Raw genomic sequence first — 16,729 nt, 5'->3', positions numbered from 1 at the left:
AGGGTTATAATTATATTATAATTTTCTCAGTTAATTAATGTGTCTATGATTCTAATTTCTTAATGGAGATCTTTCTCTACAGTAATGGTGTCTTCATCTTCTGCGTCGGCAGTGACTTTGTGAGTGCTTGATATAGGAGGAAACGAATTTCGTGTTTCTATAGGCTTCAAATATCTCGTTCTTGAAGACGGAGTCATGCTTAATTTTATTACTATCGGTGAGCTTCTCTGTTCAATTTCTGTGTAGCACTAGTAGTCTCTCATCCAGTGCACAAATACGCACACTCGTCTCCAGCGTCCGCGAGAAACCCATTAGATTCCATGAGACAGCAATTCTTTGAGGCATTCCATCGAACAAGTTATGGGCTATAATATTATTCTCCGAAACTGAACTGGTTTAGTCTCTGAGCTCGTTTGAAAATTTCACAGAGTGCTGAAAGCTGGAGAAGGAACGATTCAGCTTGAGAATTGGATGAAGTTGTTGATGATACAGTGATGGAGTGCTAAAGCTTCGAAATTTGTTCCGTCTCGCCTCCTGGAGACAGGTACTCTGAGATGTGCTTCACTCCTTCATTGCCGAAATGAGCTATTTTCTTGCTGCGAACGAGACTTTTCTGGTTTCAGTGATCGAAATCGAAATCTCTCTTATAGGGAGAGATTGAAGAATGGGTTTGTAGATAATATTAAGGCTGATAATGCTGTTGATCTCTTCCAAGAGATGCTTCGGTCTCGTCCTCTTCCCACTGTCATTGATTTCAATAAATTGTTTAGTGTCATTGCTAAAACAAAACAGTATGATCTCGTTTTAGCTCTCTCCAAGCAAATGGAATTCGATGGGATTGCGTATGACTTGTACACTTTGAATATTGTCATCAATTGTTTCTGTCGGCGTGGTCAAGTTTGTTTCGCTTATTCTGTTTTGGGAAAAGTCATGAAGCTTGGTTATGAGCCTGACACTACCACATTTAACACTCTGGTCAATGGACTTTGTCTCAAAGGTAAAGTGTCTGAAGCTGTGGTTTTGATTGAACGAATGGTAGAAAATGGTTGTCAACCCATTGAAGTTACCTATGGACCAGTTTTTAATGTAATGTGCAAGTCCGGTAAAACTGCCTTGGCCATTGAGTTGCTCAGAAAGATGGAAGAAAGTAATATCAAGCTCGATGCAGCCAACTACAATATACTCATTGATGGGCTTTGTAAAGCCGGGAGCCTCGACGATGCATTCAACCTTTTCAATGAAATGGAAATGAAAGGGATCAAATCAGATATTATTACCTACACCACTCTGATAAGAGGCTTCTGTAATGCCGGTAGATGGAACGATGCTGCGAAGTTGCTTAGGGATATGATCACACGGAAAATTACCCCTGATGTTTTCATATTCAACGCGTTGATTAATAGTTTTGTGAAAGAGGGAAAGCTTCTAGAGGTGAAAGAACTGTACAAGGAGATGATTCGACGAGGTATATCTCCTAATACTATTACATATAATTCTTTGATAGAGGGGTTTTGCAATGAGAACCGCCTAGACGAGGCAAACCAGATGCTGGACCTGATGGTTAGCAAAGAGTGTGATCCTAATATTGTGACGTTTAACATCCTCATAAATGGATATTGTAAGGCTAAGCGGGTCGACGACGGTTTTAAACTCTTTCGCACAATGTCTATGAGAGGAGTGGTTGCTGATACAGTCACTTATAACACACTCGTGCAAGGGTTTTTTCAATCGGGAAAACTTGAGATCGCTAAAGAACTCTTCCAAGAGATGGTTTCTCGTCGTGTTCCTCCAAATATCGTGACTTACAAAATTTTGCTAGATGGGTTGTGTGACAATGAGGAGCTAGAAAAAGCATTGGAAATTTTTGAAAAAATAGAGAAGAGTAAGATGGACCTTGATATTGGTATCTCTAATATCATCATTCACGGGATGTGCAATGCTGGTAAGGTCGATGATGCTTGGGATTTATTCTGTAGCCTCCCTGTTAGAGGAGTGATGCCTGATGTTAAGACATACACCATAATGATTGTGGGATTGTGTAAGAAAGGGTCACTCTTTGAAGCAAAGAAATTGTTTAGAAAAATGGAAGAGGATGGGCATGCGCCAAATGATCGTACATACAACACTCTAATCCGAGCACATCTCCAAGGTAGTGGCATGATTACATCAGCAGAACTCATCGAAGAAATGAAGAGGAGTGGGTTCGCTGCTGATGCTTCGACTATAAAGATGGTTATGGATATGTTATCAGATGGTAGATTGGAGAAAAGCTTTTTGGATATGCTTTCTTAGAATTGTGGGGTTTACATCATATAACTTTCTCAGAGCATTTATAGATTAAGTTTGAAGTAGTCTGTTCTAACAGTCCAGGAGTTACATATGACAACATTTGATCTACACAAGAATGTTTTTTGCGCAGGTGGACCACCAAGATTTTGAACAATCCTCCGGGTATGAAAGCAAGCTCTTGAGTAATGAAAGCCACTTTTTTCCTTATCGCTTCATTCATCTGTCTATTTTACTCTTCAGATTGGAATTGTTAAGATATGTACAGATCTGTTCATTTGGTGATATATCTGTCAACTATTTTCTTTGCATTCAGGTTTTGGTGCATGTGTGTATTCAAGTTTTGTGCTTTCTACATTCAGAGATACATAAATGAATTTTATTGGTAGTAAAGTTTTCTAGATTTGAGCTGCTTCTGAATGATTCTTGAAAGAAAATTTCATGATCAAGTGTAGTGGAGAAGCTATACAACTAAAAACTGAATCTTTGAAGCTAAATTATACTTGATTGACCATTGATTGTGGTGACAGACTTATATATTGGATTGTTTAATCTCCTCCCGTTGATCCTGTAAACATCAAAATCAGTTTTTTATTTATTTGACTGGATCTGTTTCTTTTTGTCAGGTAAATAAAATGGATGGTGGAGGCACACAATATGTAGAATCTATATATTATACAGTAAGTTTATTAATATTCCTTATTGACATTGGCCGTAGACTTTGTCTCTCACATTCATTATTAACAAATCAGACACCAGAAATTACGAAGATAACAGACAGAATCAATATATTACTTAGTGGTTTCACGTCTGATTTATATCCTCTCAGGTCTGAGATTTTATCAGAAAGTTAACAGGGAAGAAAATATCTTCAAGGAGCTGCCATTGACACCATCAAAGCTCTTCACTTTATTGTTGGGAAACCACCGATTCAACGGTTGAGTTTCTCCAAATCCAGCTTTAGATACAGAGAAATCGAGAAGAAAACTGAAGGTTAAAAAACTCTCTGCCGGAATCTCTGATAATAGATGCTCTGTTTCATGTATCCTGTCTCTATCTGGCTGTCTCAATCTATTCTTCCACTTATTCATCTTCTTTGATCCGTTGATTTCATTCCGTGTTTTCTATTTATAGAAAACACCAGTTGTGCTGTTCTTTATACGACGAGAGAAGAGAGGGAATGTCCAGTAGAGATATGGAGAGAGGTAGGAAACATAGAGGGGACACCCAGTGGACGTCCTGGCTGACTCCGACCATTGTCGTTGCTAATGTGGCCGTCTTCATCGTTGTCATGTTCATCAACGACTGCCCCAAGACGACCAACGGAGATTGCGTGGCCAAGTTTCTCCGTAGGTTCTCGTTTCAGCCACTCAGAGAAAACCCTCTCTTAGGCCCATCTTCTTCAACGTAAGTTTCTCTAAAAACTCAGAAATTCTATGTTTTTGGTCTTCTAATTCCAAAAGCCCCAAGAAACTCAATTTTTTTCCCCCGAAGTTTCAAGACTTTGACAGTCTAATCATGTACTGCCTTATAAGTTACAAATCAGGTTCAGGCTTGTGTGGTATTTTAATGGTATCTTTTGTTTAATCTTTAGTATTGAATTTGACTCTTTCATACCTTAGAATTCAAATTCAAACTTGTGGGTCTCAATATTGTCCCTATTTCTTCCAAAATGTTATGAAAGGATTCTGATCTCTTTGCCCCATTACGGGTTACTGATGCACAAACCTCATTGGTATCTACAGTTGCTTCAATTACTCTGTTCATACCATGTCGTACTCAAAACAAACTCTGTTCTTTGCCCCCTTTAGGGGCCTTGTGCTCTGTTATCTACAAAACAAGATTTTGGTCAAACGACAAGTGAATCCAAAATCTAACTCGTATCTTTGCGAACATGGTTGGATTTAAGATTATGAGCTTCAATAGCAATGGGGACTATAACTTTTGATATTGTTGTGATTCCATGCTTTATCCATATGTGATGATTTGGACTCGATGATGATTTTTCAGATTGCAGAAAATGGGAGCTTTGGAATGGAGGAAAGTCGTGCAAGACAATGAAAAATGGAGGCTCATCACTTCTATGTGGCTCCATGCCGGTGTCTTTCACCTTTTTACTAATATGTTTAATGTGATCTTCTTTGGTATCCGCCTTGAGCAGCAATTTGGCTTCAGTAAGCCTTTCTTATTACCCGCAATCCTCTTATTCTCCTGTTCTGTTCATGTATTTATAATGTCTTTTAAAATGACTGTGCAGTAAAAATTGGGATCGTCTACTTGATATCGGGATTTGGCGGAAGCATTCTCTCAGCTCTCTTCCTTCAAAATAGCATCTCAGTTGGTGCCTCGGGCGCTCTCCTTGGACTCATGGGAGCAATGTTATCCGAGCTTCTCATCAACTGGACTATCTACGCCAACAAGGTAGCATATGATTAGCTTGTTTTTTTTCTCAAGATGCAAACATTAACGGGAAATGAAACATTGTTGCATTGACTTGATGAGTTTCTGAAATTTTCCAGCTGGCTGCTCTGTTCACAATCTTGTTCATCATAGCAATCAATTTGGCAATAGGTTTGCTTCCTTGGGTTGACAACTTTGCTCACATTGGTGGGTTCTTAACCGGATTTTTCCTTGGGTTTGTACTACTGATCCGGCCTCAGTTCGGATGGGAAGAGTCCCGTAACTCTTCGCAGTATGGTGCCCGTGCCAGATCAAAGTATAACCCGTGCCAGTACATGTTGTTATTTGTTGCCGCCGTATTTGTAATAGCGGGGTTAACAGTTGGGATGGTGATGCTGCTCAAAGGAGAGAATGGAAACAAGCATTGCAAATGGTGCCATCGCCTAGACTGTTATCCTACTTCCAAATGGTCTTGTTAATCATCATTACTGTAAAAAAAAAGTTGAAGTAGAAAAAAACATGACAATCTTTTCAAAACTGTTGTATTTTTTGCTCTCTTTCTAACTACAATTGAACTGGATGTGATTTATGTGCGGGTTTATGTATATGTCTTTTACGAAACTGTATTTTTGAAAGATATGTATCTATTGGGCTATGTAAATGTTGGGCTTGTGACGATACTCATTAGACTATTAAAAATTCTAACAAATATAATGGTGTGGACATCATCACCATGTATAAAATTAGTTGGCGACCGGTAGAAGAAGTAGTCGACACGTCAGCAGAACACCGAGAGGGGAACTGTGGTTAGTGGCTTCCTCTGCTCTGGCGGCGATCAATCGAAGAAAAGCTTGCAGGTATGTTTACTGAAACTAACCCAAAATTAGTACTTTTCATCATCATCTCAGAGTTTTCATTTGTGTAAGCTTTATAGATTGGAGGGCTATACAAACTACTGATTTGTGCATCGAAACACTGTTTTAGGAAATTCACATGTAGGAATTGATCAGAACTTGACGAGAAATTAATCTCCTGATGCATCTCAGGAGTTAAGTAGTACCATTCACTTGATTTCTTTTACATGCCCCCTTTGTGATCAAATAACTATACATTATTACAGTTTCTGACCAGACACAGAAGCTGCAAAACAAAATTGTTGTATTCACCTTTTGTAGCTGATTCTCAGCCTTAAAAACCTAAGACACATCTTAAACTTTGATTTTTTTTTTTTCAAAGATGATTGTAGTCTTAGAAAATGTATAACATATATATTATCCTAAACATTCTCTAGTCTCTTTTTTATGGAGTCTGATATGGTAACCGTTTGGAAACTGTAATCCGGGGGTTCGAAGTATGTCACCTCCTTTGATCTCCTCCCACCTGAGAAATTCCAAGGGCCAGAATCAAAATCAGTCTTATTGAATCTAACACTATATATAGAAGAGTACTGTTAAGATGGTTAGCCTTTACAAACCTGTATTTTGTTACCAAGGTGTGAAGAAACGCAGCCATCTGCAATTTAGTGAAGTCTGTTCCAACACAGAACCTCATACCGCCACCAAAGGCCATGAAGTGTTTTGATGCATTGGTAACTTTTGATCCCTGCATTACATCAATTTCTTGTGTTGATTAGTTTTGTTATTTTTTTTTTAATGTTTTCAGTTTTACTTGGAGTAGAAGTTACTCAGAAGGTTTGACCTCACCTCCCATCTTGATGGATTGAAGACTAAAGGATCTTTATACTTTTCTGGATTCAAATGTACAGCTGGTGGACAGACCATCACCGCCCAGCCGGCTGGAATGGTATAATCTGTAACCATTGACAAAAGTCTTAATGATAATATAAAAATAGGCACTTAAATCATTGAGAATGTTATTGTTTATTTTATATCATACCTTTAAATTTTATATCTCTCAACGCCTTTCTGAAGATTGCAGGAACTATATTTGCTAGTCTCGCTGTTTCGTTTATGAACTGCATACAAGGTTTACTTAAGACTTAGTCAGCTGAATTTTTGTATTGAAAACTTAGGAAATTATCATACTTTGATCAAAAATCTTAAGCAACCTGAAATGTGTAAGTCATTGACTTGTATTCTTCCCATGTAAGTCCAGAGTCTGCATCTTCTCGGTTTCTCAGAATTGTCTCATGTTCTTCCTGATGAAGATGAACACAGTTTAGTTTTTTTCTATTATAAACCAGAAAGTTGTCACTTCTTGGTAAGATATCTATTGTGTTTAACCTCTGACTAACCGTTAAACGCTTTAGGACTGCAGAATCATCCGTAAGAAACTTGATAGCTAAAGTTAAAGCGAGAGATGTTGTTTCGAAGCTGGCAAATAGCAAGACAAACATCAAATCTAGTGCAATATCCTCTGTCAGGATTGTCCCTTCTTTCTGAATCTCTTCAATAACATAATCAAAGAAATCACTTGGGGTCTTCCGTGGGTTCTTACGCCTCTCGTGAAGCATACTCTTCAACATTTTCATTGCCTTTTCCCTACCCTGCAAGACAGCTTCAAACATTAGTACCAATATGGAAATGCTTGAAGAATGACTTTTGGTATTCAAAATAAATATGGACACTTACCTGTAGACATTTGTGATAAGCTGTGCCTGGGATGTCAAAAGGGAAGGAGATCAATCCCTGAATGAAAGCAACAAAGTTTGCCCTGAGATTCTCTGATGACTTGTCTGGTTCATGGCTGATCAACTTCTTTGCGGTGAGATCAAAGATCATCTGATGACATATGTGATACCAACATGTTAGCAACAAGGAATAAATCATGATAGGATTATAACTGAAACAGTAAAGTGACTGTTTCTGAAAACTTACGCCTGCGGTTGCATCTTTGAGCTCTACTGAATCTTGATTTGACCAAAGCTCTAATCTCTTACTTGCAGTGATTTCGACTTGAGGAAGCATCTTCTTGAGACCATCATGGCCAAAGAGAGTCAAGACCATGCTTTTAAGGTACTTGTACATGAAACCATGTAGTGAACCCACATTGTTTCTCCCAAAGATGTTTGTAAAAGTGTCTGGATACCAACTCTGGAAACAACGACCCTCTTGTTGAAACACAAAATAACTCAGATCAGCATCTGTTGATACGATAACTGGTCTGCCCACGAGATTGGTCTTGAAAATAGAGCCATACCTGCAAGTATTAACAAGAGTTTTTAGAACCTTTGAAGCATTTTTAATTAATCACATTGGTTTGAATGAGAGAATATATAAGAGACACTTACTTCTTAACCCTTTCTTTGACAAAAGGAGGGATGTCTGAAGTTTGGTTTGGCTTGAAGAACTGGATAGTCTCCCCTAGTAATGGGAAACCCATGGAACCAGGTGGAAGCTTCCCTCTGCATTTAGGGTTCCTCCAAGTATAAACCCAATGAGTGATACTTATGAGAAGAAGAGAAACCCAAATGAACAATGCCCACATCACAATATGAGACAAATTTTAACAAGAGTGTATATATGATTTTTTTTCTGATGGAACTACAAATTTATGAAAACTTTTTATTTTCCCCTCTGACTTGTTTGGTTTTGTGTTCTATAGACAGAAACTGAAAACGTGCAGAGGAAACAGACAAAGAGAAGAAGAAGAAGAAGAACGAGAAGTTGAGTGCTGGCCCATCTTCGTCAACCATTATGATGAGTGCTTAAATAGGCAAGGCAAGTCTCTAGACATAACTCTTAATTAGATAATAATATAACATGTTCTCTCAAAAAGTAGTTGCAGAATGAACTCAAAAATATATATAAAAAAAAGGTTTTAAGGAACTATATAATATTCAAAACCTGTTTCTAGAATTAGAAACCATTATCCGTGTGAAAGGGCAGCTTTTTTATTTTTCCATTCATGTATTAAAAAAAAAGAGTTTATAGGAAATATGATATGAAGGTTCCTCATTGCTCCTAGTTTATTGCGTCTCTCATATGGCATTAAAAACACAAGTCTGAACATTAGACAACTTCTCAGCTTCATTTTAGGGAGATCATTTTTGTGATCAGAGAGCTCTTCCTCTCTCCCATTAGATTTTGATTAAACTAAGCCACTGATAATAACATTGTTATTGTAAAACCAATATATTTGATGTTTGTTACTTACGATTTTGAGATTAAATTGGGTGAAATTAAATTAAGTTTTCTAGCTTTTGCATTATTGGTTTCATGATTGGTTTCTTCTTCTATCATTCCATATCTATGCTAAAATTCCAGTATCTAATGCAATCTTTGACACCAGGGAAGCCCAAATAAACTAACAAATAAAGTACATTAAGAGTTTTGTTCTCATTCATGCTCAGGATCTCCTCTTTAGATCTGCTTGTCATGTGTTTTTAATCATTATCTTCCACTGGTCAAACTCAAGATCTTGCAAAATAATACATACATCAGCTTTTAGATCTCTTGTTTAGCAACCACTGCATCTGCAAATTCTCTCTGTCCAGCTTATAAATTAAACCTGAGAGATCAGTTGAATCATATATCATTATTTTTGGCTTTAGGTATGATGAGACATATAACCTCAGACGGCTCTTGGGACCCATCAGGTTAAACCAAATCACACAGGACAATATGTGTTTTTAGCCATTGAGCCACGGGCTCCCTCAGGATTTCATGCAACAAACCATGCAATTCTACTTTCCTACCCCCCACAAAAGAAAAACTCAATTACTAGGTAGGTTACTGTGACAATACTTGTCCATTATTATCTCTCATTCCATTAGATAAAAAGCATTTTCAGTGTTACATAATTGGTGACACAAAGTGGTTCCTTCATCAGTAATCCTGGGGTCAAAAAGACAGACTTCAAAGTTTGGACCTATAGAAACTACTATACTGTTTACATGTATTAAGACAAAACCTAAGAGTTTAGAACTGCTTTTGATTTATAGGGAAAACAAAACAAAACAAAAATGAAACAGGAGTATTATTAACATTATTGTCATTGCTAGCAAAATCCAATATTGTGTTTTAGGATTGAGGTTGGATTAATGTGTTTGTGTCATTGTGTGTGGTAGGCAATGGTTCTTACTGGGTGGACGAAAATCCAAAACAGTAACAGCATAATTAGGGTTTTGGTGAAATTAATTAAAAATTGAAAACATTGATAATAGAATCATTAGAGTATTGAGATGGTGCTCGCTAGGGGGATGTACCAAGATAGAGACAACTCAATAAGAGATATTGTTTTTGTTTTAAAATTTCGTATTATGTGCTTAATACTAAAGTAACAAATTCATCAAACCTAATAGTTTTTTTGGAAATATCTTCGTTTCGTTTTGGTGTAAAGATAATCAATCTAGACATAAGATTTTATATTTGCGATCAGAAATATTAAATATTATCTATAGTCGCTCATATTGATTCGAATTGCCTTCTTTTTTTGCAATCTTTTTGTATATTTTGTTTTTTTGTGATTACGGTATGGGGAATTGTAAACTTTTATTTTTGATGGCTAGCTAGAAATATTGATGATTGAGTTTTTAATAAAAATATACTTCCAATTATAATTAAGAACAATAATTAAAGAGTTGGAAAATTAATTATTAATGGTCGAAACTGTTAATTCCTGATACGTAAGACTGTATTTTGCTTAAGAGTGCACTTGGGGTTCATACATGTTCTGCTCGATAACGTGGCATGAACTTATTGACTGCTTTGTAGCACAAACAAGTTGGCCACGTGATACATATCTTCGTATTGAAAAATAGTATATATTATCCTTCTAATTAACATCTTTTGTTTATTTTTCCTACAAAATTTATTTGTTACGAACCTAATTACGTTTATAAATTTGTAAAGGTATTTGTAAACGTAAGAGTATATATTCATTAGTCTTTACGTATCTTTCCCATGACTACAACCTTTTATTTTCTAAGTATAATCATTGAATACATTTTGTTGGTTTGTCTAAACATTTATATAGTTTCATTCATTCAGTTGAATCGAGCAACGAATCAACATTTTGGGTTGAATACGTTAATTAATCTCTAACCGAGTATGAATCTTCCTAGGGCTACTTAATTAGTGGATCGGTAGGTCTCAATTTTGGTGCTCTGCATCAAATATACATGTATATTTTGTTTAGAAACTTATTTTTTGAAAATATACGTACATTAGTAATTTAGTATAAAGAAATAAAACTTTATGATCAAGAGAGGATTAGAGCTACACGAGGATTTTGAGAAAATTGTGGAGAAAGTTCGTTGAGGTTGTCTGTGCCGTACGCATGGGGCAAGCCCTTTTGAAAAAAAATCAAGTTATATCTTTGGAACGAATCAGAACATATCAAACAAAATAAAAGTAAGAATGATTAATTCCAATCTGATATATATGATTTGGATGTGTATGAGTCATTTTTATCACTTTCTTTTCTTATGAATGTAATGGTATATATGATTCATAAGGAAAGGTGAAAAATCACCTTCTTGTCCGGCCGACTAAGTAGAGCTAATGAAGAGCTAAGCAGCCTTAACCGATTCACCAGTCGAGACGCTTCTTCTGGCTATGTCAACCAAAAGGTGGTAAACTGTAATCGTATTAATCAACAAAGTATAATTATATAATGCGACAAGGGCAAAAGATATTTAAAAGAAATTAGTCATATAGTTAGGTTAAAAAGAAAAGAAACCAAAAAGACAGATTTGGTCGTACGTGTCTGCTTGTCCCCGTAGGGTTTGACCTTTCACAAAAGTAAAACGCCAGTCGTGGGGGGAGAGAGCCACATACCGAACCATTGGTCTAAGTCTAACTTCACATTTTTATTAGTTTTGTTTTGTTTTGTTTTCATACGTAACTTTAATCCTTTTGGTTGTGTATTTTAATCATTTCAAGCCACGTTACCTTAGCAGTTAACACGAGTGGTCTAGTGGATTTGTCGGGTTTCCGCTAATTTTATTTTATTCCGAATAAATTTTGAACCATACAATTATAATGAAGTTACTTTATACTTACGATGCATGCCCAATTAAATAAAGTTGGAGAACTTAATTAATCTTTTATACCACACAAAACAATATAACAGGTCTGATGATCCAAATGAACTAGGAGAAAATATAACAACTCATCGTTTTTTTTTTCTTTTTTGGGGCAATACACAACTCATCTAAATTTTTAACCTAGCAATACGGACCAAACAGTAGACTTCAACATTTAATTAACTAAACTCATTAAGTTATAAATTTATTACTGCATTAGTTTAAACACTCTCAAGTTATTATATACAATATGAATAATGACAATCAAGAATTGTTTATTGATATAAAGTGAATTTGGTTGTACTGTTTTCGTAAGCAATTTCGCTGTTACTTAATAATACAAGTCAACGAAGATTCTACGATAATCTTATAATATTTAACATATAGATAATACAGTATAATTATAAGAGAAAATACAAAAAAAAATAAAACTTTACCGTGGAATATGATGAGTATTATAGTATATATACTTCGAAACACACAACATGCTTAGAATTCACATTTTATTATCCTATTAGATATCTAAGATAAATCGCAGTATATTATCTACAATATTCAAAAATACTCACCATATCAGTTAGTTGTATTTTTAATCAATTATGAATAGAATTAAATTAAAAATTATAGCAACTCGAGAAGAAAAATTGTGGGCGAAGTAAAATAATTGGGCATTGCGGTAAGCAATGACCAAATAACTTCGTCATAAAATCAGGGTCCTAGGGAAACATGAACACCATTTGATTATTAATTATGCATACATATTTTTACGTTCGTATATTATTAATATAGTTTGCATGGCATCGATTTTGTTAATTAAACAGAAGTTAAATTTGTAATATACAATTATGAGATTTGTTTGAACTCATAATTAATGCGTAATAAAATTGATAGGACTCATAACTCCAAAAGTGCTGATTTGTTTTGTTCGCACTTCAAAACCACGTGATTTTTGCACTTGTCATAAGGTCCACCCAACTTTAATTACCCGGTTCCGGTTGCATTGCATTTAACAAAATAATATTCTCTGTAGCTCTATACTTTTCTATGATCTCTTGTAAAACATATGATATACAAATTTTTAATTGTTAAGTTTTCTTTTGTCCTCTCATCTTTAAACCCAAAATAAAAAATTATAATGAAACCATACTAATCTGAAACATTTACAATGTTCAAAGAGAAGTTATCGACCATTAGGATATAAAAGTCCTAAACCAGACCAAATACCAAAGTGTTACTTTTATAGTTAACTAAAAAAACTGAGGAAACTCTCAGAAGAACAAAGCAGAGTGTACTTATACCACAAGTTTATAGTTAGAGACTATAAAACCCACTAATGGCTGTACATGTAATGGCTCAGTTCTTAGTCATTTTTGCAGTAGCTTTATTCAGCGCCTGGTCATGGTCGAGCATTGCGTTTACACTTTCCCCCACAAACATAAACTGAAAGTAAATACAGCCAAAACCATAAACCCGTAAATAACAAACCAAACTACACTAAGATAAGACCCTTCAACACAAAATAACAAGTCAACCCTTATGGTTGGTATCTCACGAGTCAATGAGGTCAAAAATGAATCCAAAGTTTTAGGCTTTTAACCTGAAAGCATGCGTAGCCCATAGCATTTGCGTAGTAGAAGTTTGCATTTCCAGTTCCCTGTAAAGCCAAAAATCAAATGGTTTTGATTTAACAGTGCTGTTTGTAATTAATATCCTTATAAGGTTTTCTTTAAAAAGTTTATTGTCATTGAATTGAGTTGAGGTTCAAAGCTTTACCCTCCATATCCAGATGTTGTGCATCACAGGGCTGAGAAGCGAAAACCCAATAGATCCACATAATATAAAGAACAAGTGGTCGATGTCTTACATTTACACAGCAGCCTAGTTAGATGTGAAACGCTCACGAGGATTCAAGATCATATTGAAAGAAATGAGAAGGTTTTGTTTTACTACCTGATAATTCATTCACAAACAATGCCCACAAACTCAAGTATAAAGCTGCATCTCCTACCTAGTTATATAGATTCAAGATTTAAGATTTAAGAAAGCTTTTCATTCAAGAAAGGTACAAATATTGTTTCATAGTGAAGCTACAATACTTACTGAAGGATAAGATTTAAGAATCGAGGAGATGGCTAAATACACGAAAGCAAGGAAGCAGGGCCGATGTTTTAATCGGAAGGCTAATGGTGGTAGCGACGTAAGCAGGATATATAAGTTAAAAACTATCAGGACATAACTTCTGGCAAAATCAAACACTTCTGCGAATAAGTACCTGAAAATGAGATAGAAGGCGGATAAATATGTGAAGATATACAGAAACTAGAATTGCTCCACAAAGATTTGACCTTGGACTTACCAAAAGACACCAATGGTTGGTGACAGATCTTCTATACTCAGAATGAATCTATATGTCCTACAACAGGAAACAGAAGGGACAAACATGTTGCAGCATCCTTATACTGAAATAGTTATAATGATATAACGGAACCTTATATATTGAGAAATCAAGATTTACTCCAGATAAGTGGTACCTTTTGAACATCTCCTCCAGCCCACCATATTGTTTCAATGATAAGCTACATAAAACCAACACATAGATCGACCACACTAGTACCCAGAATACGAAATGCAAGACTGTTCTCCATAAAAAAGGAAGTTGAGTAGTTCGAGTCAATTTGTCTTGTTTAGAAACATCAGAGGTTGATCCATTCTCAACTCCTCGATCTCTTGTCTGAAGGAAATTTTTTATAGGAGGGGCATCTAAACCAGATCCCAACAGAAAGATCAGCTGAAGGAAACACAAGAGAGATGAGAATCTAATTCTCTGGAGGAACTTGAGATACAGAATTAAATGACAATTGAAATGAGATTTGTGCGTACTGGAACCACCAAACTGGCTGGATAAAGAGACAAATGCGTGGCCATGATGAACCCAAATGCAGCCAGAGGAATTTTTCCTGCAAGGTTTGAAGACAGTTGTTTAGAAGAAGAACGAAAGAGATGATATTAAATTGAAAGCAGGTTTCTTTATCCAATATAGATACAAAGAACAGTTTCAAACAATTGCTTACGAGTAACTGCTCCGTAAAGCGATACAATGACAGCGAAATTTTCTATAGGAGAAGTTGATAAGCCAACACAGGAAAGTATTGTGAAAGGATTCCAGAGGTACACAAGAGCAGCAATATCACCACAAGGGAGGATCCCTGAGAGGAACAGGAAAATGAGAGATCAGAAAGAATGAAAGAGAACTATGATTTTGTACACCATTAACAAACTTCAAAACAATAAATAAATGTATACCGGGATTAAGACCTATAGATCAACATTGGTTCCCAAAAAAAATTGTATACTCTGACTTTGTTGAATAAGTGAATAAATTAGTTACCTCTGTCCTGTGATGACCTGAGAACGCCAAGTTGTTTCAAATTCATTATGTAAGTCTTTAGGAGCTTCTGACCAATAGCTCGAAGAAGCACTGCACTAAGTATATCTGCAATAACAAAAACCAAGCTGTATCCAGAAGCTGGTTGGTATCAACCGCATGATGACTACATACAAAGCTCTCAATCAAGACAATAATATGAAAGGATAATGTCTCTAATCCCATCAAGATCACAAAGTTGGTACAGTTTTGTAATCGACCTCTTCTACAATGCATAACCATTAATACCTGCACAACTGATGACTCGAATGCCCTTTAATCCTGCATCATCCAACTATGATATCAATACCACTTCGAATTAGACTCAAATGATACAATGCACGAAGCCTCGGAAACTCAGCTCAAGAATCAAACTTTGAATAGATTACAGTCACTACCTTTGGCTTGTGAGCGGACCCAGAATGGAGAGCAGCAATGGAGAGCCATGATACATTGATCCTGCACAGAATAAAGATAAAAAAAGAGTACCAATTCAACTTCCACAATCGTTATAATTCAAATCCCATACGTAGGAGACAATCACAAACCTGCGTACGGTGACATTGATGACTGCTTCAACCAGTAAGCTTCAGCAACTGAACATTCAAAAACAAAAACGAAAAGAGAACTGCTAAGCGAAACTGGAGATGTGTGGAGAGAGAATGACAGAATGAGAGAGAGTATGATGAGAGTGAGAGGCGATACGGCGGCGAAGGCTTGTGAGAGGGGTAGAGACCTCCGGGCGAGAGGATAGTTTGAAGTATTCCGGGAAAAAAATGAAGAATAATCGGAGAATCGCGGAAGCCGTAGCCCAAATCCAAAACCCGTAAGGTGTCTGAAGCTCCTTCTCTGCCATATCTCCTCCGACGTCTTTCTTCTCTTCCTTCATATCTCCGGCGAGCTAGTCGTAACAGTCGATACGACGACGTCGTGATGTTCGATTCTAGTTTCCATGTTGGCAAAATAGACTAATGGGCTGGTTTTACATAAGTGTTATGGGCCATGACTTCAACCCAGCCCGTAACTTAACTAATAAATTATTATTTTTTGCCATAGTCCCTGATTTTTAGATAATTTACACTTTCGGTGAAAACTAACTTGTTTAAAGAAAAAGTAATGAGATGATATATGAAAAAAAAAAAAAAAAAAAGCAAAGAAAAAGTTGCACAAAAGTAAATTAAAAAAAATGAAGTAACATTCAATTGAAGATCTCATTCTTTTTAGATTTATTTATGAGTACACTGAAAAAAAAAAAAAAACTGATCATATATGTCAATAAACAAATTATATGTCAAAATATTTCTCGAAGTCTCCAGATGATCATGTCAAGAATCTAATTAGGTGTGTTTTTGTGGACCAGTTTTGTTTTAAATATTTTCCTGTGTAATACTAGGTGTGGTCCAAAACGGCTGTCGTAGTTACATAAATAGCTCACATATATTGAAAAGTTTTATTGGGTAATACGAGTACGAGATATGGTTTTGTAATCATGCAGTGTGTAACCCGTCCTTCACCGACAGAAACAAATGTTCTTTTCTGACATTAATCTGATAGGAGGAACGAAATATCTAAAGCTTCTTATCAAACAAAAGAAAGGAACAGTATGTACTGCAATGATGTGTTTAGATATT

At 35.9% G+C, this 16,729-nt stretch overlaps 3 protein-coding genes, 2 long non-coding RNA genes and 1 pseudogene across 9 annotated transcripts; 4 read left to right on the top strand and 2 right to left on the bottom strand.

Moving 5' to 3' along the window:
- Positions 1 to 471: 471 nt before the first annotated feature.
- On the top strand, positions 472 to 2,312 carry LOC17897099 (annotated as a pseudogene).
- Positions 2,313 to 3,182: 870 nt separating this feature from the next.
- LOC17900250 (RHOMBOID-like protein 6, mitochondrial) lies at positions 3,183 to 5,321 on the top strand. The gene is made up of 5 exons (XM_006304617.2): positions 3,183 to 3,279; positions 3,421 to 3,693; positions 4,297 to 4,460; positions 4,544 to 4,707; positions 4,806 to 5,321. The coding sequence occupies exons 2-5, from the start codon at positions 3,467 to 3,469 to the stop codon at positions 5,163 to 5,165; spliced, it is 915 nt and encodes a 304-aa protein (XP_006304679.1). The 5' UTR covers positions 3,183 to 3,279; positions 3,421 to 3,466; the 3' UTR covers positions 5,166 to 5,321.
- A 123-nt stretch (positions 5,322 to 5,444) lies between these two features.
- Positions 5,445 to 7,051, top strand: LOC111828753. 2 transcript variants are annotated; one of them, XR_002832520.1, is made up of 3 exons: positions 5,445 to 5,543; positions 6,349 to 6,489; positions 6,964 to 7,051. It is a non-coding gene; the product is annotated as an uncharacterized LOC111828753 (long non-coding RNA). The 2 variants fall into 2 exon arrangements; XR_002832521.1 differs by having other exon boundaries at positions 6,956 to 7,042.
- On the bottom strand, positions 5,689 to 8,252 carry LOC111828752 (cytochrome P450 87A3). 2 transcript variants are annotated; one of them, XM_023777462.1, is made up of 9 exons: positions 7,937 to 8,252; positions 7,524 to 7,845; positions 7,278 to 7,427; positions 6,941 to 7,192; positions 6,755 to 6,844; positions 6,583 to 6,661; positions 6,390 to 6,496; positions 6,161 to 6,288; positions 5,689 to 6,066 (listed from the first exon to the last, which is right to left on the bottom strand). In XM_023777462.1, the coding sequence occupies exons 1-9, from the start codon at positions 8,131 to 8,133 to the stop codon at positions 5,958 to 5,960; spliced, it is 1,434 nt and encodes a 477-aa protein (XP_023633230.1). In that variant the 5' UTR covers positions 8,134 to 8,252; the 3' UTR covers positions 5,689 to 5,957. The 2 variants fall into 2 exon arrangements, with proteins under 2 accessions (XP_023633230.1, XP_023633231.1); XM_023777463.1 differs by having other exon boundaries at positions 7,524 to 7,874; positions 7,945 to 8,252.
- On the top strand, positions 7,313 to 8,333 carry LOC17900029. Its single transcript, XR_002832519.1, has 4 exons — positions 7,313 to 7,410; positions 7,592 to 7,661; positions 7,962 to 8,036; positions 8,251 to 8,333. It is a non-coding gene; the product is annotated as an uncharacterized LOC17900029 (long non-coding RNA).
- A 4,464-nt stretch (positions 8,334 to 12,797) lies between these two features.
- LOC17899176 (phosphatidylinositol glycan anchor biosynthesis class U protein) lies at positions 12,798 to 16,016 on the bottom strand. 3 transcript variants are annotated; one of them, XM_023789892.1, is made up of 14 exons: positions 15,804 to 16,016; positions 15,647 to 15,694; positions 15,497 to 15,557; positions 15,348 to 15,380; positions 15,063 to 15,187; positions 14,746 to 14,880; positions 14,555 to 14,631; positions 14,206 to 14,462; positions 14,031 to 14,087; positions 13,775 to 13,946; positions 13,625 to 13,682; positions 13,448 to 13,552; positions 13,272 to 13,328; positions 12,798 to 13,114 (listed from the first exon to the last, which is right to left on the bottom strand). In XM_023789892.1, the coding sequence occupies exons 1-14, from the start codon at positions 15,985 to 15,987 to the stop codon at positions 13,071 to 13,073; spliced, it is 1,413 nt and encodes a 470-aa protein (XP_023645660.1). In that variant the 5' UTR covers positions 15,988 to 16,016; the 3' UTR covers positions 12,798 to 13,070. The 3 variants fall into 3 exon arrangements, with proteins under 3 accessions (XP_023645660.1, XP_023645659.1, XP_023645661.1); XM_023789891.1 differs by having other exon boundaries at positions 13,448 to 13,533; positions 15,804 to 16,015; XM_023789893.1 differs by having other exon boundaries at positions 13,448 to 13,533; positions 15,063 to 15,167; positions 15,804 to 15,847.
- Between the last annotated feature and the right edge of the window lie 713 nt (positions 16,017 to 16,729).

This window comes from Capsella rubella, unplaced genomic scaffold, assembly GCF_000375325.1.
Source record: "Capsella rubella cultivar Monte Gargano unplaced genomic scaffold, Caprub1_0 scaffold_1, whole genome shotgun sequence".
NCBI classification, from domain to species: Eukaryota; Viridiplantae; Streptophyta; class Magnoliopsida; order Brassicales; family Brassicaceae; genus Capsella; species Capsella rubella.
The sequence above is the reverse complement of the archived record's forward strand: the minus strand, read 5'-3'. Positions and strand labels throughout refer to the sequence as shown.